The sequence below is a fragment of the Sitophilus oryzae genome, unplaced genomic scaffold, assembly GCF_002938485.1.
Source record: "Sitophilus oryzae breed Bouriz unplaced genomic scaffold, Soryzae_2.0 scaffold_813_pilon_pilon, whole genome shotgun sequence".
Classification (NCBI taxonomy): domain Eukaryota; kingdom Metazoa; phylum Arthropoda; class Insecta; order Coleoptera; family Curculionidae; genus Sitophilus; species Sitophilus oryzae.
The window spans coordinates 4645018-4663316 of record NW_022147432.1 but is presented as its reverse complement, the minus strand read 5'-3'; the positions used below and the strand labels follow the sequence as shown (position 1 = coordinate 4663316).

Genomic DNA, 18299 nt, shown 5'->3' with positions numbered 1-18299 from the left:
TCTTACATTCGCTAGTTGGTAAACTGAAATTCTATTGCATTCGGCAGAAATAGCATTTTTTAACTCGTCTAGATTTGGGTATTTTTTATCCTTGTATATATCCTGTTTTTTAAATGGCCCCAGAGAAGGAAATCATTTGGCGAAATATCAGGAGACCTTGCTGGCCAATTTACTGTATGATTTAGGCCAATAACGTTTCCGTTAAAACTATTGTCTAAATATTCCCGAACAGCCAGGGTACTATGTGCCGGGCAGCCATCCATTTGGTACCAAACTTCCTGATTTTCCCTAGCGGCATCATGTAAAGCGGGTAAAATATGATTTTCGAGTAGTTCCAAATAATATTCTGTATTTATATTTCGCGTAAGAAATAATGGCCCGATAATATTGTGTCCGAATATCCCTGCTCAAACAGTTACTTTCTGTGGATATTGCGTCCTTGTTTCGACAAACCTGTGTTGGTTTTCTTTGTTCCAATATCGATAATTTTGAACATTGGGTTCATTATTTAAAGTAAACGTGCATTCGTCAGTGAAACATATGTTTTTTAAAAATTCCCTATCCGTGTTTGCTCTTTCCATCATATCAAAAGAAAACGCCTGCCGCCGTATTTCGTCCCCATCTCCTAGCTCTTGGTGCTTTTCATATTTGAAGGAATAGTATTTATGTCGTTTCAAAATTCGAAACGCTGGCTGTAGTGTGATCTATTCCTATTTCATCCTCAAGTTTCCTTGTGCTGATCTTTCCATCGTTCTCTTCCACACACAATAAAACTTCCAAGTCGGTATCATTTCTTGCATCTTCTCTTTGTTCCTGCCTTGCTTCACATCTGCAGTTATTTATTAGGGTACCTTTGGTCTCAAATCTCAATATTCCTTGCGATTGTAGATTTTCCAGGTATCGGTCTATTCGGATACAGAGCAGCAAACATGTCCTACACCTTTTGATAACTATTTCCTTGATAATACCATTTAATCATCAATACTTTTTCTTCGGTAGAGTAATTCATGGCTAATATTTTCGATGTAGGTATGAGTTTTTAATAATAATAATAAAGCACTAAGTAGATAAATTTCTGAAATGACAACTTCATTTTACAGTTATCTTTTACCTTGACTGATGCTCATAAGTAAATACAGGGCCATAAGAAAGGAGAAATATTTAAAAAGAAATCGGCGATAACTCGTAAACAGGCTAATCAAAAATATCTAAAGTTATTCTTTTGAATGTGGGTTTTAGTGCTCTTCAATAAACCTAAATAGAATTATTCTCTAAAATAATTAGGGAAGCCAATAATTGACCCCATTAAATGCAACACCCGGTATAATATATTACATCTGTAGTAAAATGAATAACTAATTGTGAAAAATAAGGTTCCAACCGTAAATGCAACATTTTTCATAAACGCTTACTTTTGATGCAAAATCCGGCAACACCGCATATAAGAAATGTTTCAACCCAACTTTTATCTCTTTTTAATACATTTGATTTTCCATTAAGCTGCCTACATCACTGTCTTACACGTTAAAATCCAACTTCTGAAATGACCAAATCGGTATATTTTTGAAGTGAAACTTATTTGTGCGCGCTGGGAGTAAAAATTCAAGGCCGTGACACAACACACGAGAGGAAAAGTGGTAAGTACAGGGTGAGTCAACGATAGAGTTAACGATATGTCCATTATCTCATTTGTTTCGAGGTTTACAAAAAAAATGTTATATATAAAAATTATAGCGAAGGTTAAGATACACATTTTAAAATTATTACGGAGTATACAAAAAAGTGTGGCGGATATAACATGTTTTTTTTAAATACAACACCCTGTTTTTTATTTTATTTTTAGATTCTGCATAAAATTCCATTAGTTTTTTACATATAATGTTATATACCTAAAATTAATAGTTTTTGTAATATTTAAATTTGTTTAAACTAGGGATGTTTAAAAAATTGCAATGCGGTAAAAAATTGTCAGTGGTACCATTGTTTCTGAAGTTTAAGAATACCAAAATTTGGTATGAGAGTTCTATAGAGATGAAAAAAAAGATATATGTAGAGATATTTTAGTTAAATTTTACAGGGTTTTCAAAATATATTTATGAATTTCAACTGCTTAAAATTAAAAAATCTAAAATTTTTTAAATGGTACACCCTATATATTTTCGTTTTTTCTGATAGATTATGCAAAGCTCTTCAACTTTTATTAAGTATGCCATATACCTATTTTTAATAGTTTGCGATTTATTCCAATTTTTTCTATTTAAGAGCTCAAGCGCACTGATGACCAGGTCGCAGCGACCAGCATTTGATTTAATGGTATTACTGGTCGCAGCTTGGCTTTAATACGCGACCAGTAATGCCATTAAAGCAAACGCTGGTCGCTGCGACCTGGTTGTCAGTGCGTTTGAGCTCTTGCCGTAGTCTGTCCTTACCACTTTTCGTCTTGCGCCAGCTTGTATGTCACGGCATTGAATTTTTACGCCCTGTGCGCGTAAAGAAGTTTCACTTTAAAAATAAAAAAAAACAGATTTAATTGAAAAATTATAGTAAAAATAATGTCTTGATATTTCGATATTAAAAATCGATCTGATTGAACATCCTTAATCCTGGCTATTTTTGGGACCAACAGTTAAATTAAACGATTCCCATCAAGAAAATGTTGATTTACGGTAAATTCGGTACAAAGAAATATGCTCTACATACTTTTGTTTTGGCAACAAATAAGAAATATTTTTCTCATAGGTATGTACTTAGTAGAATAGATGGAATGTTGAAATGCGTCAAACCCCAGTTTGAAGGTTATTTAAATTTATTGAGAATATAATAGACCATAAAATCCACTATTTATGAAACATTCCTATAAATAATTCGTAATAAACTTGACAATAACTACTTTATATTTCATTTAATAAGAAAAAGTGGTAATAAAATTAGTGCAAATATTTTTAGGGATGGTCTCCTTTTTTAGACATGACAAGGAAGTTAACATTTTGAGAGCCGCAGATTTGTTTTTTCTTTGTTTTGTAAACACCTAGCTTACACGTGTTTCTTTCAAGATACTTTTTTAGTATGTGTGTGTGTCAGTATGGTTATACTGACCACACATACTAAAAAAATTATACCACAAAATTATATCTGCCAGTTTTTCTTATACGTAGATTAGTCATTAGATATTCACAAAAAAAACACAATTTTTGGATTTATTTTTCCCCAGAACATATTTTAAACATTATTTTTCAATTATATAGGTATGTACCGGGTGGCCAATTAAGAATGGACGCCTCCTGTATCTCAAAAACCACTTATCGTATAACATTAGAAAGAAATTGTAAAAAGTAAACTGGTCAAGAGAAATCACAGGAAATAAGTTCATCAAGTTTTCAAGTTCTGAAAATGTGGGGGCGCATCTATGATGGTCAATCAAAGAACAGGATTTTTCTCAAAAACATACAGGTGAACAGGTATTTTGAATATTACTATTATAATCAATGGGAAATTTGTAATGATTTTGATACAGCGTATTTTGCTCTATCCCAAAAAAGAAAGCAGTGGGGGAAGGTTAAACTTTGCTTTTATTAATATAATTGACTTAAACGAACTGGGGCTCTCATTTAAAAGAGCTTTCTTTCTCTAACCAATCTGCAGTAAAAACTTTTTGTCTACATGTTTAGATCAGCTAACCCAAACTAGAGTTATCTTAATCTTAATAAAAGCAAATTTAACCTTTCCCCACTACTTTATTTTATGAAATAGAGCATAATACGCTATACATATAAAAAAAATACAAATTTTCCATTGATTATAAAAGCAATATTTAAAATACCACTTAATACCGTTTTCTAAGCGGACATTTTTCGAACTTGAAAATAATTTTCACCGATTTCTCTTGAACTCTGCGATCTCTCTTGTTGAAATTGTCTTATTGCAACTTTTTCCCAAAGTTATACGATAAGTCGTTTCTGAGATACAGCCGGCGTCCATTATTAATTGGCCACCCGGTATATATCTAAAGTTGATGTATTGTGGAATATTTACCTTCTTCTATCCTTTGGGAAGCTTTCTTCCAGTCTCCTCGGGAATACTTCAAAATAACGTTGATTAGTGGCCTCATGTCTTTGAAGTAATTGAACTTATCCAGAAGTCGTTGACAGCCATCTGACAGATCGGTACATTCTTGGGCTGAAATCCAGAAATGAATTATATAAGTAAACCGAACAAAAATTTCATGAATTTCTACTAAGGGCTGGTAAAGGTACCTTTAGTCTTGGGTCAAGATTTCCGTATGTAAGAAGAGTACAATGTGTTTATAATGTACTGAACAAAGAGAGAAGAGTAAACACGTTGCCAAACGTATGAAATAAACCGAGAAACTGTGCACACTGCTAAGAGACGTGGAAGGAAATATAGCAGATTTGGTCACAGTCGACCGGTCGACCCAATCAGTACCTCTATCAGTACTTAAAGTTCTAGGAAAAGGTGTACGTCATACACGATTTAATTACGTCTCCTGATTCTTTATTTGTTTATTTATTAACGAGTCGTTGTAATTTTCTCTATAGCTTAAAATGTTTAAGTGCAAGTTAGAAACACTTGCATTTTTGGTAAAAATAAGTTAATTGAGTTGGTGTTTGACAGTGGTCGCGCTATTAGAACTCTGAAATCAAAAATCAATATCTGGAAAACTATTAGAAATAATTGATTGTAGCTTTTTTCAAAAACTTTCTTAACATTACTGCTATATTTTCTTCGCAGACAGTAGGTATGTGAAAATCTTTATAAATAAAAAACTTACACGATTGCTGAAAATTACTATGCACTAAAAGTAAATGAATGGGTTGTTTAAAATTTTTGAATGAAAAAAAAAAACAACCTTATTGAACATTTCTTATTTAAACATATTGTAAAAGATCCGATCTTCAAAATAAAAAAAAAGTTTCAATATCTAAAGTGGTTCTTAAGTTATGGCGTGTTATGTGTTAAGAAGTTGAGTTTTTAAATTATCGCGATTACTGACGTTTTCTCGTTATAAAAAAATGGTTACCCTAACGATATCCTTATAATTCCATTTCAGATGCTCAGAAACATATCTAATGATTTTATCTAGATATTTTTTCGAAAAAAAAAGTCTTTTAAAAATAAGCGGTTTGCGATCGTGATTTTAGTTTACCTGATAGGGAAAGGCGTACCGGCAACGCCGCAACAGCACACCGAGGCATTTCTCTCACTCCGACCTAATAAAATCCCTATGCTATTTGCTTCCACACATGTAAATACCGACTCAAAAGTAACAGTTGCCAACACGGTATACAGACTGGCGCCTAAATATGCGCAGATATTTTAAGTAATACAGTTCGACTCCAGAAACGCGCATAAAAATTTTTGAAAAAAAATATTGAAAATTTTACATTTTTGTGGATTTTATCGGGAATATGAAAAAAACTTTACAATACAGACGGTCGGTGTAGGGCGTCGAAGCCTTGCAATGTTGCCCAGTGGTGAAGCTATGAGGGGTGTTGGGGGGATGCTCCCCCCCCCCCCAATGTATAATTGAGTTGGGAAATTAGTCATGACAACGCGACGTCTAAATCCCAAATTAAAAATATTAAGGATGGTACGATTTTATTTTAATTTTAGAGTTGTCATAACAATAATTATTTATGCATGTTTTAATGGTCAGTAATGTTAAATTTAAGTTTTAAATTAATAAAACAATTTTTTTTAAACTAGGATTTTTATTCCTATCACGATACATTATTACATGCTTTAAATAAGAAGACTAAGGAAGGAGCATAATGCTATCCATGTATTCATGCATGGTGGGCGGAAAAAGGATTCGGGGATCCTTAACAGTTCTGTTTGACGATTCATTTGACACATTTGAATTTGATTTGAAATTTTGTGAATTTGTCAGTCTTTACGGAGCTTATTTTATGTTATTTATTATACTACTGATACTTGTATAAAGGTAGTAAATCTAGATGGAAATTGTGGCAGAACTTAAATTAACAGTGACACTATCGCGATTTATCGAAAAAGACTCTAAATTAGTTGGTTGTGTAGCGTGCGGTAGATCTCGGCAAAAATCGAGTGAAATAATGGAACAACTTTTCGCTAGTAAGTGACTATATAATATACATACGTGTAGTAAACCGATCATTTATGAAATTCACTTAAATTAACTAATTATATATTTTTCTTGCATTTTTGCTTTTATTTACTACTTGTCAAAGATTAGATGTCAAAGAATTTAGATACGTCAATTTGACTTACCTACTTCAGTAGCGTATCGGATGTTTGTGTTAATAAATAATTATTAAAACTTATCTATTTTTATTATAATAATATGTTTTTATAACAATTTTAATAACTCCCAACATTTATTCACAACGTAAAATAAAAAAAATATTGAGTCTACACCACGTCTACCCTACATCATAGTTTTAAATTTTTTAAATAAAATTAGAACGGCACTGATAAACCGGAATTTAAGTCGGCCATATTTGAGTCCCATCGCGGTGGACCCAAAGAATATACCTAGCTAGAAAAAGAATGGACTCTGCCATACTGAAAAATGGTCCTACAGAAGTGGCGCCATCTATTGAGTAGAGCTTGTTTTAAATGGATCGAAGCGCGGGCTTTTTAAATGAGCGTATTTATTGAATTTTACTCTAAAATATATAATTAAATTTTAACATTAAATCTTATTTTTTACACAAATTCAACAATACTAATAACAAGTATCGTTGTGATGTGTAAATAATAAGATTTAACAGTACAACTTATACAATTATTAAATAAAATTAAAGCCAAACGTGTAAATATTATTTATTATTTAAAGTTTTTATTTATAAGTCAAATATTTAAACATCGTTTATTATAATAAAACAAGACCAACGTAATACGCCCAAAGTTTTGTAAATGGAGTAAATATAAATAGGTAGTAAATGATGGCAAAAATAAAAGACTTACATTATATTTTTAGGGCCACAAACAAAAGGAATTGTTTAATTAAAACACATACCTATAACAAAAATTATAGTTTAAAAAACGTTTTGATAATCATTTGATAATATTATGATTGGCGCTATGACAACGACAATATTTTTTGAGAATTTGGCAATAGTATGACAATGGCCGTTGGAAACTATGGAAACTACAGAAAAATTCTGATTTAATGCCATCTGGCAATAACTAGTAGCAACTTCTTAACCTAAAAATTAATTGCACTACCACCTAGCGCCTGAGGCTGGAACTATTTTATTTGAAATTTCCGTGGAAACGGTGGAACCGCTTTTGCTATTTCACTTTCCCGCCCCTGGGTGGACCTAAGATTTTTGATATGCTCCTTCCTTAAGCTTGATTGTCATGCATCCGTTATGCGTTGATACGATGGTCCGACGGTGCTCTGATTAGTCATAGCGTTTTCGCGCCTCTTTTCTTCCGTAAATATTTTACTTCAGCCCACTTCAGCCAGTCAACGGACCCGTTCATACGATAACGGACGTTTTGACAAATTTAATCTAACCTTAATAAAAATATAAGTAAAATAGCAAAATCGTTAGGGAAACGAAAATATAAAATGACACCAACGTATATCCGATAAACGGAGACATGAAAATGAAATAAATTTAAAAACTGCGTTATTTTCTAACCAATCAAAGTCTTTAAATTCTACCAATAAAATTAATATCGTATCATCGTATCGTCGGATAACGGATACATGAAAATCAAGCTTTCAATCATTTTTTTCTTCTTATTCAAAGATTACATGTATTATGGCCTCTAAAAAAAGTAGGAAGTTGGGAAAATTGCTTGTCCTCCCCCCCAAAAAAAAAGTTCTAGCGTCACCACTGATGTTGCCATCTCCTACGTTATCGACATTATGCATATTTTTCTGTTGATAAGTTTACTGTAATTTTACGTTCCTATACAGGGTGTCCCAAAGATCTCGCCAAGGATAAAATTGCAAGTATTTTATCACACCCATGAGTTTTTTTGCGAAAAAAATATGTTGAAGATTTTATATTTTTCTTCACATTTTCAATTTGGACCGGCGGCGCGGGCGGCGGCGTATTAACTCATGATTTAAATATTCCAAGATTGTCAATCTTCCGCCAAGACGCATAGTCTACTCTCACCGATGAGTCCAATGATACTGAATAAATCAAATATTTTTTCACCTTCATCTGCCTTTTAGAATTCTTTGAATCAGAGTCCCGTATTATTTATGTAAATAGTCAACGTTTGACCTATATTTAAACAGACCAGCTGGTTGAATTCTAGGTTATCCAATTCATTTGAGATTTTACTCAAAATAGTAAACCTCTAAAAAAACCAAAAAAATAGACAAATGTAAGATACTGTAAAATACTTTTCTTTTAAACGTCACAAAAGTATTAATTTTTGCGACGTGATCAACAATATAAAAAAGTCATTTTAACGCCTAGGCAAAGAGTAGATAAGACAAGAGACGACAGTTCGCGCGGTACCTTTCATGTTTGAGTGGTGGGGAGAGTGACCTCGTCTCGCTTGTCCCTTTAAATTCTCGTAACTTTTTCGCGGGAAATTTGAAATAGACTATTATTAAAACTTGCCTGTATAGCTTATAAATAGCTGGGTATGGTAAACTGTATGGGTAAAGAAATAAATAGAAACGAAAAAAAATGAGTTTTCTAAATATTATATAAAATAAATTATAATTAGAAACATATTTGTCGGGGAATAAAGATAATAAAAGCAATATTTTGAATATCGTTGGTAAACAAGATAAAGTGACTAAGTCGATTTGTAAGAAGTGTTTTATTTACGTGTATTTTTTTTACATATGGACTTGAACAAGTGTAATATTACAATGAACACACAATAGATCTATAAGGTCGCGGCCCCTCCATTCTACAATATCACAATGTGGAGTTTATGTACAAAAAAACAGAGTTGCTCAATTTTTTTTGTAAAAATATATTACAAGCTTCTAACCATGTCTTCGATCTATGGATTACATTTAGTTTAATAACATAATTATATAGTATATTTCTATAAAAATACTTTTCAGGATCCTTTGGAAACGAGTGAAATATTATGTTTGTCGAAGAATAAGACCTATTTTTGCAGTCTTTATAAGCACACACATTGCCACCATCTCGTGTTTTCCTGCTACTCGTGTCCTGTTCAGTATTCATATTTAACAATAATTACAAATTAGTACGCAACAAAAACGATACTAAAATTAAACCTTAAAAACTCTCAAACCGATAATATATCGAAAAACTCTGAAACACACACTTTAAAAAGGCAAAAATGCAAGAAAACAACTAATCAGATTTGTTTATGTTTAATCCTGATTAGCGTCCTAAAATCATAGGTTAGAATAAATAAAATACGCCGTTGTCAGATTTTCAGATTTTATCGTTTATCTTTGAAATCGATCAACTTAGTTAGTCATTCTGTTTCTTTTATATTAACAGTACATTGCGAAAAAAGAACCTAAACCAACCTAAACTAAAAATTTACATTTCCGTATTAACATACGTTACTTATTATATTCTTCTTATATTATTAATTTATTTTCAGAAAATCTTGTTTATTTTTCAAAGAAATATACTTGGCAACAGACCAAATGGGACTTGATGGGACCTTTAAATTTTAATATATCTGCGTCTCTCTCGCGAAATTCGACTTCTTTGTTCACTGTCGTCTCTTGTCTTATCTACTCTTTGGCCTAGGCATAAAAGCAAAGCATTTTGACACCTAAGCGCAAAGGTACTATGAAGGTACTGAAATATATTATTAAACTGACATGAAGTGTCAAATTCAACGAGCGTAACCGTAGTTTCTCGATGTATAATTACATACAAGGTATTACTTTTGAATCTGTTTATATTTATTTGGAACGTTTGAAATTGTTTTAAAAATTATTCGTGGCGTTTGAAAAAAATAGCATGTTCTATTCGGAGTAAAAATTACTTTTTGTGACTCGCCTGTAATGTTAACCATACATTTTTACTCCTAATATAACAATATACTATTTTCTTCTTTTGAACTGTTTGTAATACCTATATATAATTTAAAAAATTGTCTCTAGTCAGTTTTTTGCCAATTTTATTCTATTTATTTAGTCTTTTAATCATGGCTCAGATGTACAGATTCTATGCTGTACATCTGTACATCTGTATCATGTACGGTCAAACGTTACAGCCTCGCCACAAAAAGTGTCATTTTTACTCCTAATAAAACAATATACTATTATTATTCAAATAGAAATATCAATTATTTTGGTGTTTATTTACAAAAATAAGACTGTGAGATAGAAAAACAATAGGAGTTTAAATTGTCAAAAAATAATCCTAAATAATTCCGATGGTATATTTTGTGCTAAATATACGTGGGTATTTAAGTGTAGTGCTGTCAAAAAATCACAGTGAAATGAAGTGTTGTGAAATGTAGATTAGCAGTTATAGGTAAAGTGATAAAACGACGCTTTAACCTAATTACATAGATCTGATATCTTTCGGAGACCTGTTTTTAAGGTTAGGTAAGTTTTTTACTTTTAATCTGAAATTTTCAAGTCGTTTTTAAATATTTCTAGTTGATGTGTCAACACTGACCGTAGAATAAGCTGAGATCCAGCTAATTGATTGGTATTTGCGGATGATTATCGATTGCCGGCGACTCTCAAAATGTTCCCATTATTTTTTTAATAATATTTTTATTAATGTAATGCAATTAAAACATTAAGGAGAGAAATTATTAGAATATTTGTCTAAATTCTTATTTTTCAATATGTTATATAGAACAAGCAATCTTTAAAATTGTACGCAAAAATCGCGAAACTATCACTACCATAGATTTAAAATAAAATATAGACTGAGCATCTCATTCATAAATAGCTGGAACATGCGGTCAGACAATGTCTTGTTATTGTTGTGTTATTGTTTTAGGTTATAACGAGTGCGACACGAGGGATAGATAGGTTGTCTCTGTCGTAACGGTCGTTCCCTGACGACTCTGCCGAGAAACACAACACAAACTTTCGTTTCTCAAGTACACCTGAACTCTCCGTATCATAGCCGGGTAATTTTTTTATTTTAATGAAGCTATAATTAAATTAAAAATATATCGTATTTAAACTTTTTTATATTTTATTAAGATTTAGGACAGGTTTTTTAAATATAAGTTTAGAAAAAACAATTTAGAGTCCAAAAAGGATAAAAATAATAAAATACACGTTATAGAAGAAATTTTATAATTGAAATTAGGTAATTTTTGAAATTAATAATAAATTATTAATTTTAGTCAAACATTTACAACCCCTAATATTAATCAAAACAGGATCTATTCCACAGATATAATAGAATCGGCGACAGGGAGAGAAAAAAAAATATGATTGTTGTAATTTTGTTTCTGGTTAAGTGATGTCTTATTATGTAAATTAGAGAAAACATAAATCTGTTCCATTAAAGCAAGGAAGGTGATAAAATAAAAACTACATTTATTTAACTCGGTACTGTCTTTATTATACCAGGTGCGTCTCAAAAGTGGCTCATCCCCCATAATTTTTTTATATTTTCAAATAAAAAAACAAGATTTAGTATGTTAGTATATGAAATAAATTAGGATTGATTGACGCATTCAATTGTTTTTGGTCACTTCCTTTTTAACCGGAAATGACTATACTTTTAATTTTTAAACGGTACCCTCGGTATATTTCTAATTTATTGGATAGAAAATGACACTCTGAATAGAATGACATATCATATGTCAACTTTGACATTTTCGCATATGGTTTAATTGTAATTGTAACACGCGGTTCATAACGACAATTTGACTCGAAATACCAAATGTGTGGTATCAATATATTCATAAAAAAATGTTTTTTCCAAATATGCTAATGAGTCACCCTTGTTCCATTTGAAAAAATTGACATATGTATGATTAAAAATACGATTTGTACATCTTTTAACCGGCCTAGACAAGACACGAAACCTATTAGACGATCAATCTATTGATCTAAAAATCTATTTTTCCAAGGCTTCTTGATTAAAACTTAGTGTTTTTAACAACACCATGGCACCCTGGATTGAAATTTAAAATACGATTTGTTTTTAAGCGACAATGTCAAAAGTTGACATATGATATGTCATTCTATTCAGAGTGTCATTTTTTATCGAATAAAGTAGCAATATACCGAGGGTGCCTTTAGAAATCAAAAGATGTAATCATTTCGGTGAAACAGGAAGAGACCAAAAACAATTGAATACGTCAATAAATCCTAATTTATGTCATATGCCTACTAACATACAAATCTGTTTTTTTTATCTGAAAATATAAAAAGTTATAGGGGTAAGCAACTTTTGAGACGACCCGGTATATTAAAAAATATTGTTTCATAATGTAATATCATTTAAAAATTCTTGTGTTATTTTAGATTCTGAAGATAATTTTAGAATAAACCGGAATATATTTTTAATAAAAACATTATTAATTATTAACAGGGTTATAATTATGATTTTGTTACAATGTACATGAGTAAGTAAATAATGCAATGTAAGAGAAAAAAATCAGATTTTACATTTTACTAAAATATTAAATTATTTTTTTTTTATATATTAAAATATTTTTTTATATATTAAAAGTCAATAAAATAAACACTTAAGGACTACAAGCTAAGAAAATGCGTTAATACAGCCGGGGACATAGCGGCAACAAAACTTTACCGTACACGTGCGACGCGTACTACAAGGTAATAAATGAATGAATAGGCTCCCTCGCCTCTAATCGGTGTTGTCATATTGTAAAGAACTTATCCTTTTTAAACAGTATCCGACTTATAATTTAGTAGTATAAGGACTATTTAATACATCTATGGAATATTAAAACCTACTTTATTAAACTGTAGTATTAATATCTCAATATATGTGTATAACAAGAAAAAAAATATTGATAATATTATAGACGTGACAACATAGGCTGGATGAGGAAGGCTCGGTCGACTGTACCCAGAAGTAAACATGTGTACAAAAAAGATTGTTTGGCGGCGTTGAGATGTAAATAGTGTAGTCTATATTTTATTTTAAGTCTATGACCACTACCTATTTGTAATAGATAATTTTGAACAATTAAGTAATATCTTATATCATATAAACGTGAAAAAACTGGAAGATCACAAGAGTCTTGCAGGCTTGATCTTGCGAAAGTCTTGCACTGGTCGGTTTTTGGTCTTGGTCGTGGTTTCTGTGCCCAAGACCAAGACCAAGACCATTTTCCCTCTTCACTATGAGAGGCATTACTACTAATTCTATAAACACACACTGCTTATTTTTTAACAGATACTAATACAGTGTGATTTTCAACTATAAACTAAAGAAATAAACCTTTTTTGTTCGCCATCTTTCGAAGTATTTTCGATCAAATGTATACTTTCTTGTTCATGTGGCAACACTGGCGGATACAGAGGGGCATCATGGATCCCCCCCCCTCCTAAAGTATGGCAATTTTGATCAAATCGAACCAAACAGTAAACAATACTTGCAGTTAATTAAAAGACACCCTGTAGCCTTTTGTCCTAATTGATAAAAACAAAACGAATCTTTGCTCAAAGTGATATGAACAGTTTTCTCAGTGTATAGATGTAGATTGTCGTGATCGACCTATTTTACGATGGTTATTATGTTGGCTTAAAGTGTGTTCCGTTACTTAATAATGGGCATCAGATTTGCATGCGAAACACATGCTAACTAATGGTACATTTTCTTGGCACACGACTATTATTATTAAATATGAATATTGATTGTTTTAGTTGCCACGTGTCGCGTTTATTGTACCAGAATTTATTTTTAGAAACTTACCAAAACGTTGTGGAGATTCAGCATTAAATTATTTAGGAAGTAAAACTTGGAGTAAAGTTAATATGAATAATGAATAATTGTATAAAAATTGTAAAATTTAACTAGAGAATGGACGAGAATGGCAATTAAAATGTGTGTGAATCCATTTTGTTTAATAAACCTTTTTACGAATTTCTATACAGGGTGCTACAAATTCGGTGTATGAGCACTGGTATCTCGGAAACCGTAATAGCACAGAATATCTAGCTACGCAACAGAAGCCTCGTTACATGTATAAAATTGTAGGTAGCAAAAGGAGACAGGCTTTAAAAGCCTGTCTCCAAATCAGATATTTTGATGTGGTAGTTTCGCTACTACATAATAGAGGGCAATAAATTTAAAAGAAAACAGTTTTCTACAAACAAAACTTTTTCTTAAACACATAATATGAGGAATCACATTCTAATTTTTTTAGACTACTTAATAAACACCCTGTATATATCATGACATACCTCAAACCCTGACAAAATTGTCTTTCCAAACACTTTTGCATTAACCAAATTGTAAAGTATACTAGAAATAACATAAAGTAAACACAGAAAAGCCCAAGAATCCACAAAAATTTAAATCAGATTCGAGTGTGTCAAATGAAACGTCAAATAAAACTTTCAAAAAACGGCGTATCATCACATCACGTTATAATCCATGCTTAATAAAGTAGTACCCTATATTTGGTAACTGTAGAAAAGAACTTTACCTGATTCGATTTGTTTTTGAATGTCCTGGTAAGTTCCTTCTGCCTCCTTGAAAATAACGCAAATCAACCATACCATGTGGTCATGATGCTGGAACTTATCCTTATTTTCTTCGCACAAAAGATAAAGTTCAACAGTCTTTTTACCATCCCTGTCACCTAAACAAAGAAATCAAAAATCATATCAATACTTTATTAGTTTGAATTTTTTGTTTCTTAGAAATACCGGGTGCGTCTCAAAAGTGGCTCATCACCCCTATAACTTTTTTTTATTTTACTTACTCATGTACATTGTAACAAAATCATAATTATAACCCTGTTAATAATTAATAATGTTTTTATTAAAAATATATTCCGGTTTATTCTAAAATTATCTTCAGAATCTAAAATAACACAAGAATTTTTAAATGATATTACATTATGAAACAATATTTTTTAATATACCGGGTCGTCTCAAAAGTTGCTTACCCCCTATAACTTTTTTATATTTTCAGATAAAAAAAACAGATTTGTATGTTAGTAGGTATATGACATAAATTAGGATTTATTGACGTATTCAATTGTTTTTCGTCACTTTCTGTTTCACCGGAAATGACTACAACTTTTGATTTTCAAATGACATCCTTGGTATTTTTTACTTTATTCGATAGAATATGACACTGAATAGAATGACATATCATATGTCATCTTTTGACATTTTCGCATATGGTTTATTTGAAATTTTAACATGCTGTTCATATTGACAATTTGACTCGAAATACCAAGTGTGGTACCAAATTATTCGTAAAAAAATTCTTTTTCCAAATATGCTAATGAGCCACCCTTGTTTCACTTGAAAAAGTTAAGATATAATTAAAAATACGATTTGGGCATCTTTTAACCGGCCAGGACAAGCTCGGGAAAATTGCTTGTCCCCCCCCCTAACCTAACCTAACCCCCCCCAAAGTTCTAGCTTCTCCACTGGACAAGGCACTAAAAACATTAAACGGCCAAATCTATTTTCCAAGGTCCTTGATTAAAAATCAGTATTTTTAACACAGCCATGGCACTCTAGATTAAAATTTAAAATACGATTTGTTTTTAAGCGAAAGTGTCAAAAGTTGACATAAGATATGTCATTCTATTCAGAGTGTCATTTTCTATCGAATAAAGTAAAATCTCAAATAAAGTAAAAAGTCATTTCCGGTGAAACAGGAAGTGACGAAAAACAATTGAATATGTCAATCAATCCTAATTTATGTCATATATTAATATACCAAATCTTTTGTTTTTTTATCTGAAAAATAAAAAAAATTATACGGGTGAGCCACTTTTGAGACGCACCAGGTATAGAAACAGATAATTTCAAATATAGACCATCCGGTACCAGTTTCCCAGTAAGCAAAGTTTTGTCACATTTAGGGAACATTAGGGAACAGTTACGTATCTGCGTTTTATTGCTTCTTATTAGGCACAAGAAGGGCCTGGTAACGTAACAACGACGTCACCTAGAACACATTTCCCTCGAAGGAATAAAATGTTCACTGGGTTCGATCGTTTATTTAAGTGAAGTCTTAACCCGACTAGTTAGATAATAGATAATAAACGAATATCAGTATAAGTATAGGCTCCACGAAGGATTTGCTCCGGGAGAAACAAAAGCGAAAACACTCCTCGAAAAAGGGGAGAGACCCAAGAAACAGTCGGACGCATCTCCAGCAAAGGGCGAGAGAGAGAGAGAGAGAGTAAATTTCAAACGGCTAAGGACAATCATGATTTCGATGGGCCTGTCAGATGGGGCTGTATAAAAGGTCTATCAACTCCAACGTAACTCTGGCTTCGTCAGAGGATATAATTTTTGAAATTGAGTATCCGAATATTCTTCCAGCGGATTAAGAAAGGGATGAAACTCTCTATCTCTACGATCTGCCACTATTTACTTCTTCAAGGGCATCAATAACATTCCTTTCAATTAAATAATCCAATCCGGCCATTTCAAAAACTTGTCTTTCAACAAAAAAAGTAGTACAATGCACTGCCATAATCGAATCCACAAATTACTTGCAAATTAAACTAGTGAAAGGTTAAGTAAAAGGAAAACAAACAGAGTTTTTACAACGTACAAACAACAAAAAGAACTTTAAAATTGGAAACAAATGCGCAGAATCAAGTAAAATCGCGTGCGAAAAGTGACATTCGAATGGTGGATACCCACTCGAGTAAACGTATACGAACTAAATCGTGTACGAACCGTTCGAAAGTGAATCGAAAATACGGTACGTCAATTTTCATGCGAATTTCGTCGTATTTCGCATACGAACGGCATTCAAATGAATTCGAAAATCCGTCCCCAGTTCTCACAATAGGAACTGACGTCAAATCCAAGCAGGCAATAGAGAAAGAGAAATATATATCCTCTATTATAGATTCGGGACAACACCGGTATCAGGTCTAAGGAGAGACCAAGTTAAAAAGGTGGAGAAAATGGAGACAGGTCCTCCACCTCACGGGTACCTCATCCGGAGACAAGATCCTCTTGGAGACAACCGTGGAAGGGTGTATACTCTCGTAGGAGATAGATGTCCACTCCTCGGGGGAAGAACATCTGTCCCATCCTTATACTATCTCTGTCCCCCCTACAATATGAAAATCCCTATGTATGAGTTACGGCTGTATGATGAGTTTCGTCCCCAAAGCAGAAGGAAAAGAGGGAGACCTACAACTACGTGGTTAGATGAAGTACCCCAGTTTATTAGAGATAGCTATTAAGAGAAAAAATGACAAAATCGAACGCTATTGTGGCCAGTCAAATATATAACTAGTAGATACTCATATATTTATTTAAATGTTTTGATAAATTTATAGTTCTCCACGAAAAAATAAATTTTGTTGTTAAAAAATTGGCTTGCGTGATGCCCCCGCCCCAAACTATGAATAAATTCTTGCATATATCGAGGTGACATAATTCCTGTACATTTTCTCTCTCTAATTGCTCGACTTTTTTTAGAAATGAGGCCCTCTAAAGTACTAAGTTAGTTGCCTGGTTTTGCATTGTTACCTGTTCAGTTTTAATTTAAAAATAGATGCAATTTTTATTAAATTACTTAAAATCGACTTGTCCAAAATTGTTCAAATTTGGGATGTGTATTCGGCATATGCAAACCTTTAAAAACCTATTTACGATTTGGCTGTAAAATAAACAGAAGAGCCAATATATTTGGATAGTGCAAAATTTGTATGGTATTTCCTATGTTTCCAACGACGATGCACCACCCGGTATATTTTTTAACTCAGTGTTTTTTACTATTAAATTTCCATTCCAAAAATACCATAATGTCATATACTATACCGAGTGGTTTCTGAAATATAACCGTTTTTAAACTAAATTTACTACTTATTTAACCTGTATATATAGGGTGAGTCAAAACTCACAGTATTTTTCTCAACTCTTTTAAATAAAACACCCTACATTTTGTATCATAACCGGACAGAATTTTATTTAACTTTTTTGTATTATTTAGCACTTTCTATACTTAAAATAGATATTTATTGAGAAAATTGTGTTTTTTGAAAATATAAGACATGGCTTCACTTTCGCCCATTCAATAGTAGACGTTTCACAATTGACTTCCACGTACCGACGAAAACACTGGAGAGGTATTACAAGACAAATCACACCAAAATATCATTGAAATATCACCAAAGAACTAATAGGGTCTGGTTGCACTTTATAGGGCTAAAAACGA

At 32.0% G+C, this 18299-nt stretch overlaps 1 protein-coding gene across 2 annotated transcripts in view; it reads right to left on the bottom strand.

The window, feature by feature from the left end:
* The window catches only part of LOC115889412, a 268124-nt gene that overhangs the window by 111358 nt on the left and 138467 nt on the right, over positions 1-18299 (bottom strand). For both annotated transcript variants that reach the window (XM_030909400.1, XM_030909399.1), the window contains exons 3-4: positions 14578-14733; positions 4033-4176 (exon numbers count right to left, since the gene is read on the bottom strand). In XM_030909400.1, coding sequence (XP_030765260.1) covers positions 4033-4176; positions 14578-14733 — 300 coding nt within the window. The remainder of the gene's footprint in view (positions 1-4032; positions 4177-14577; positions 14734-18299) is intronic.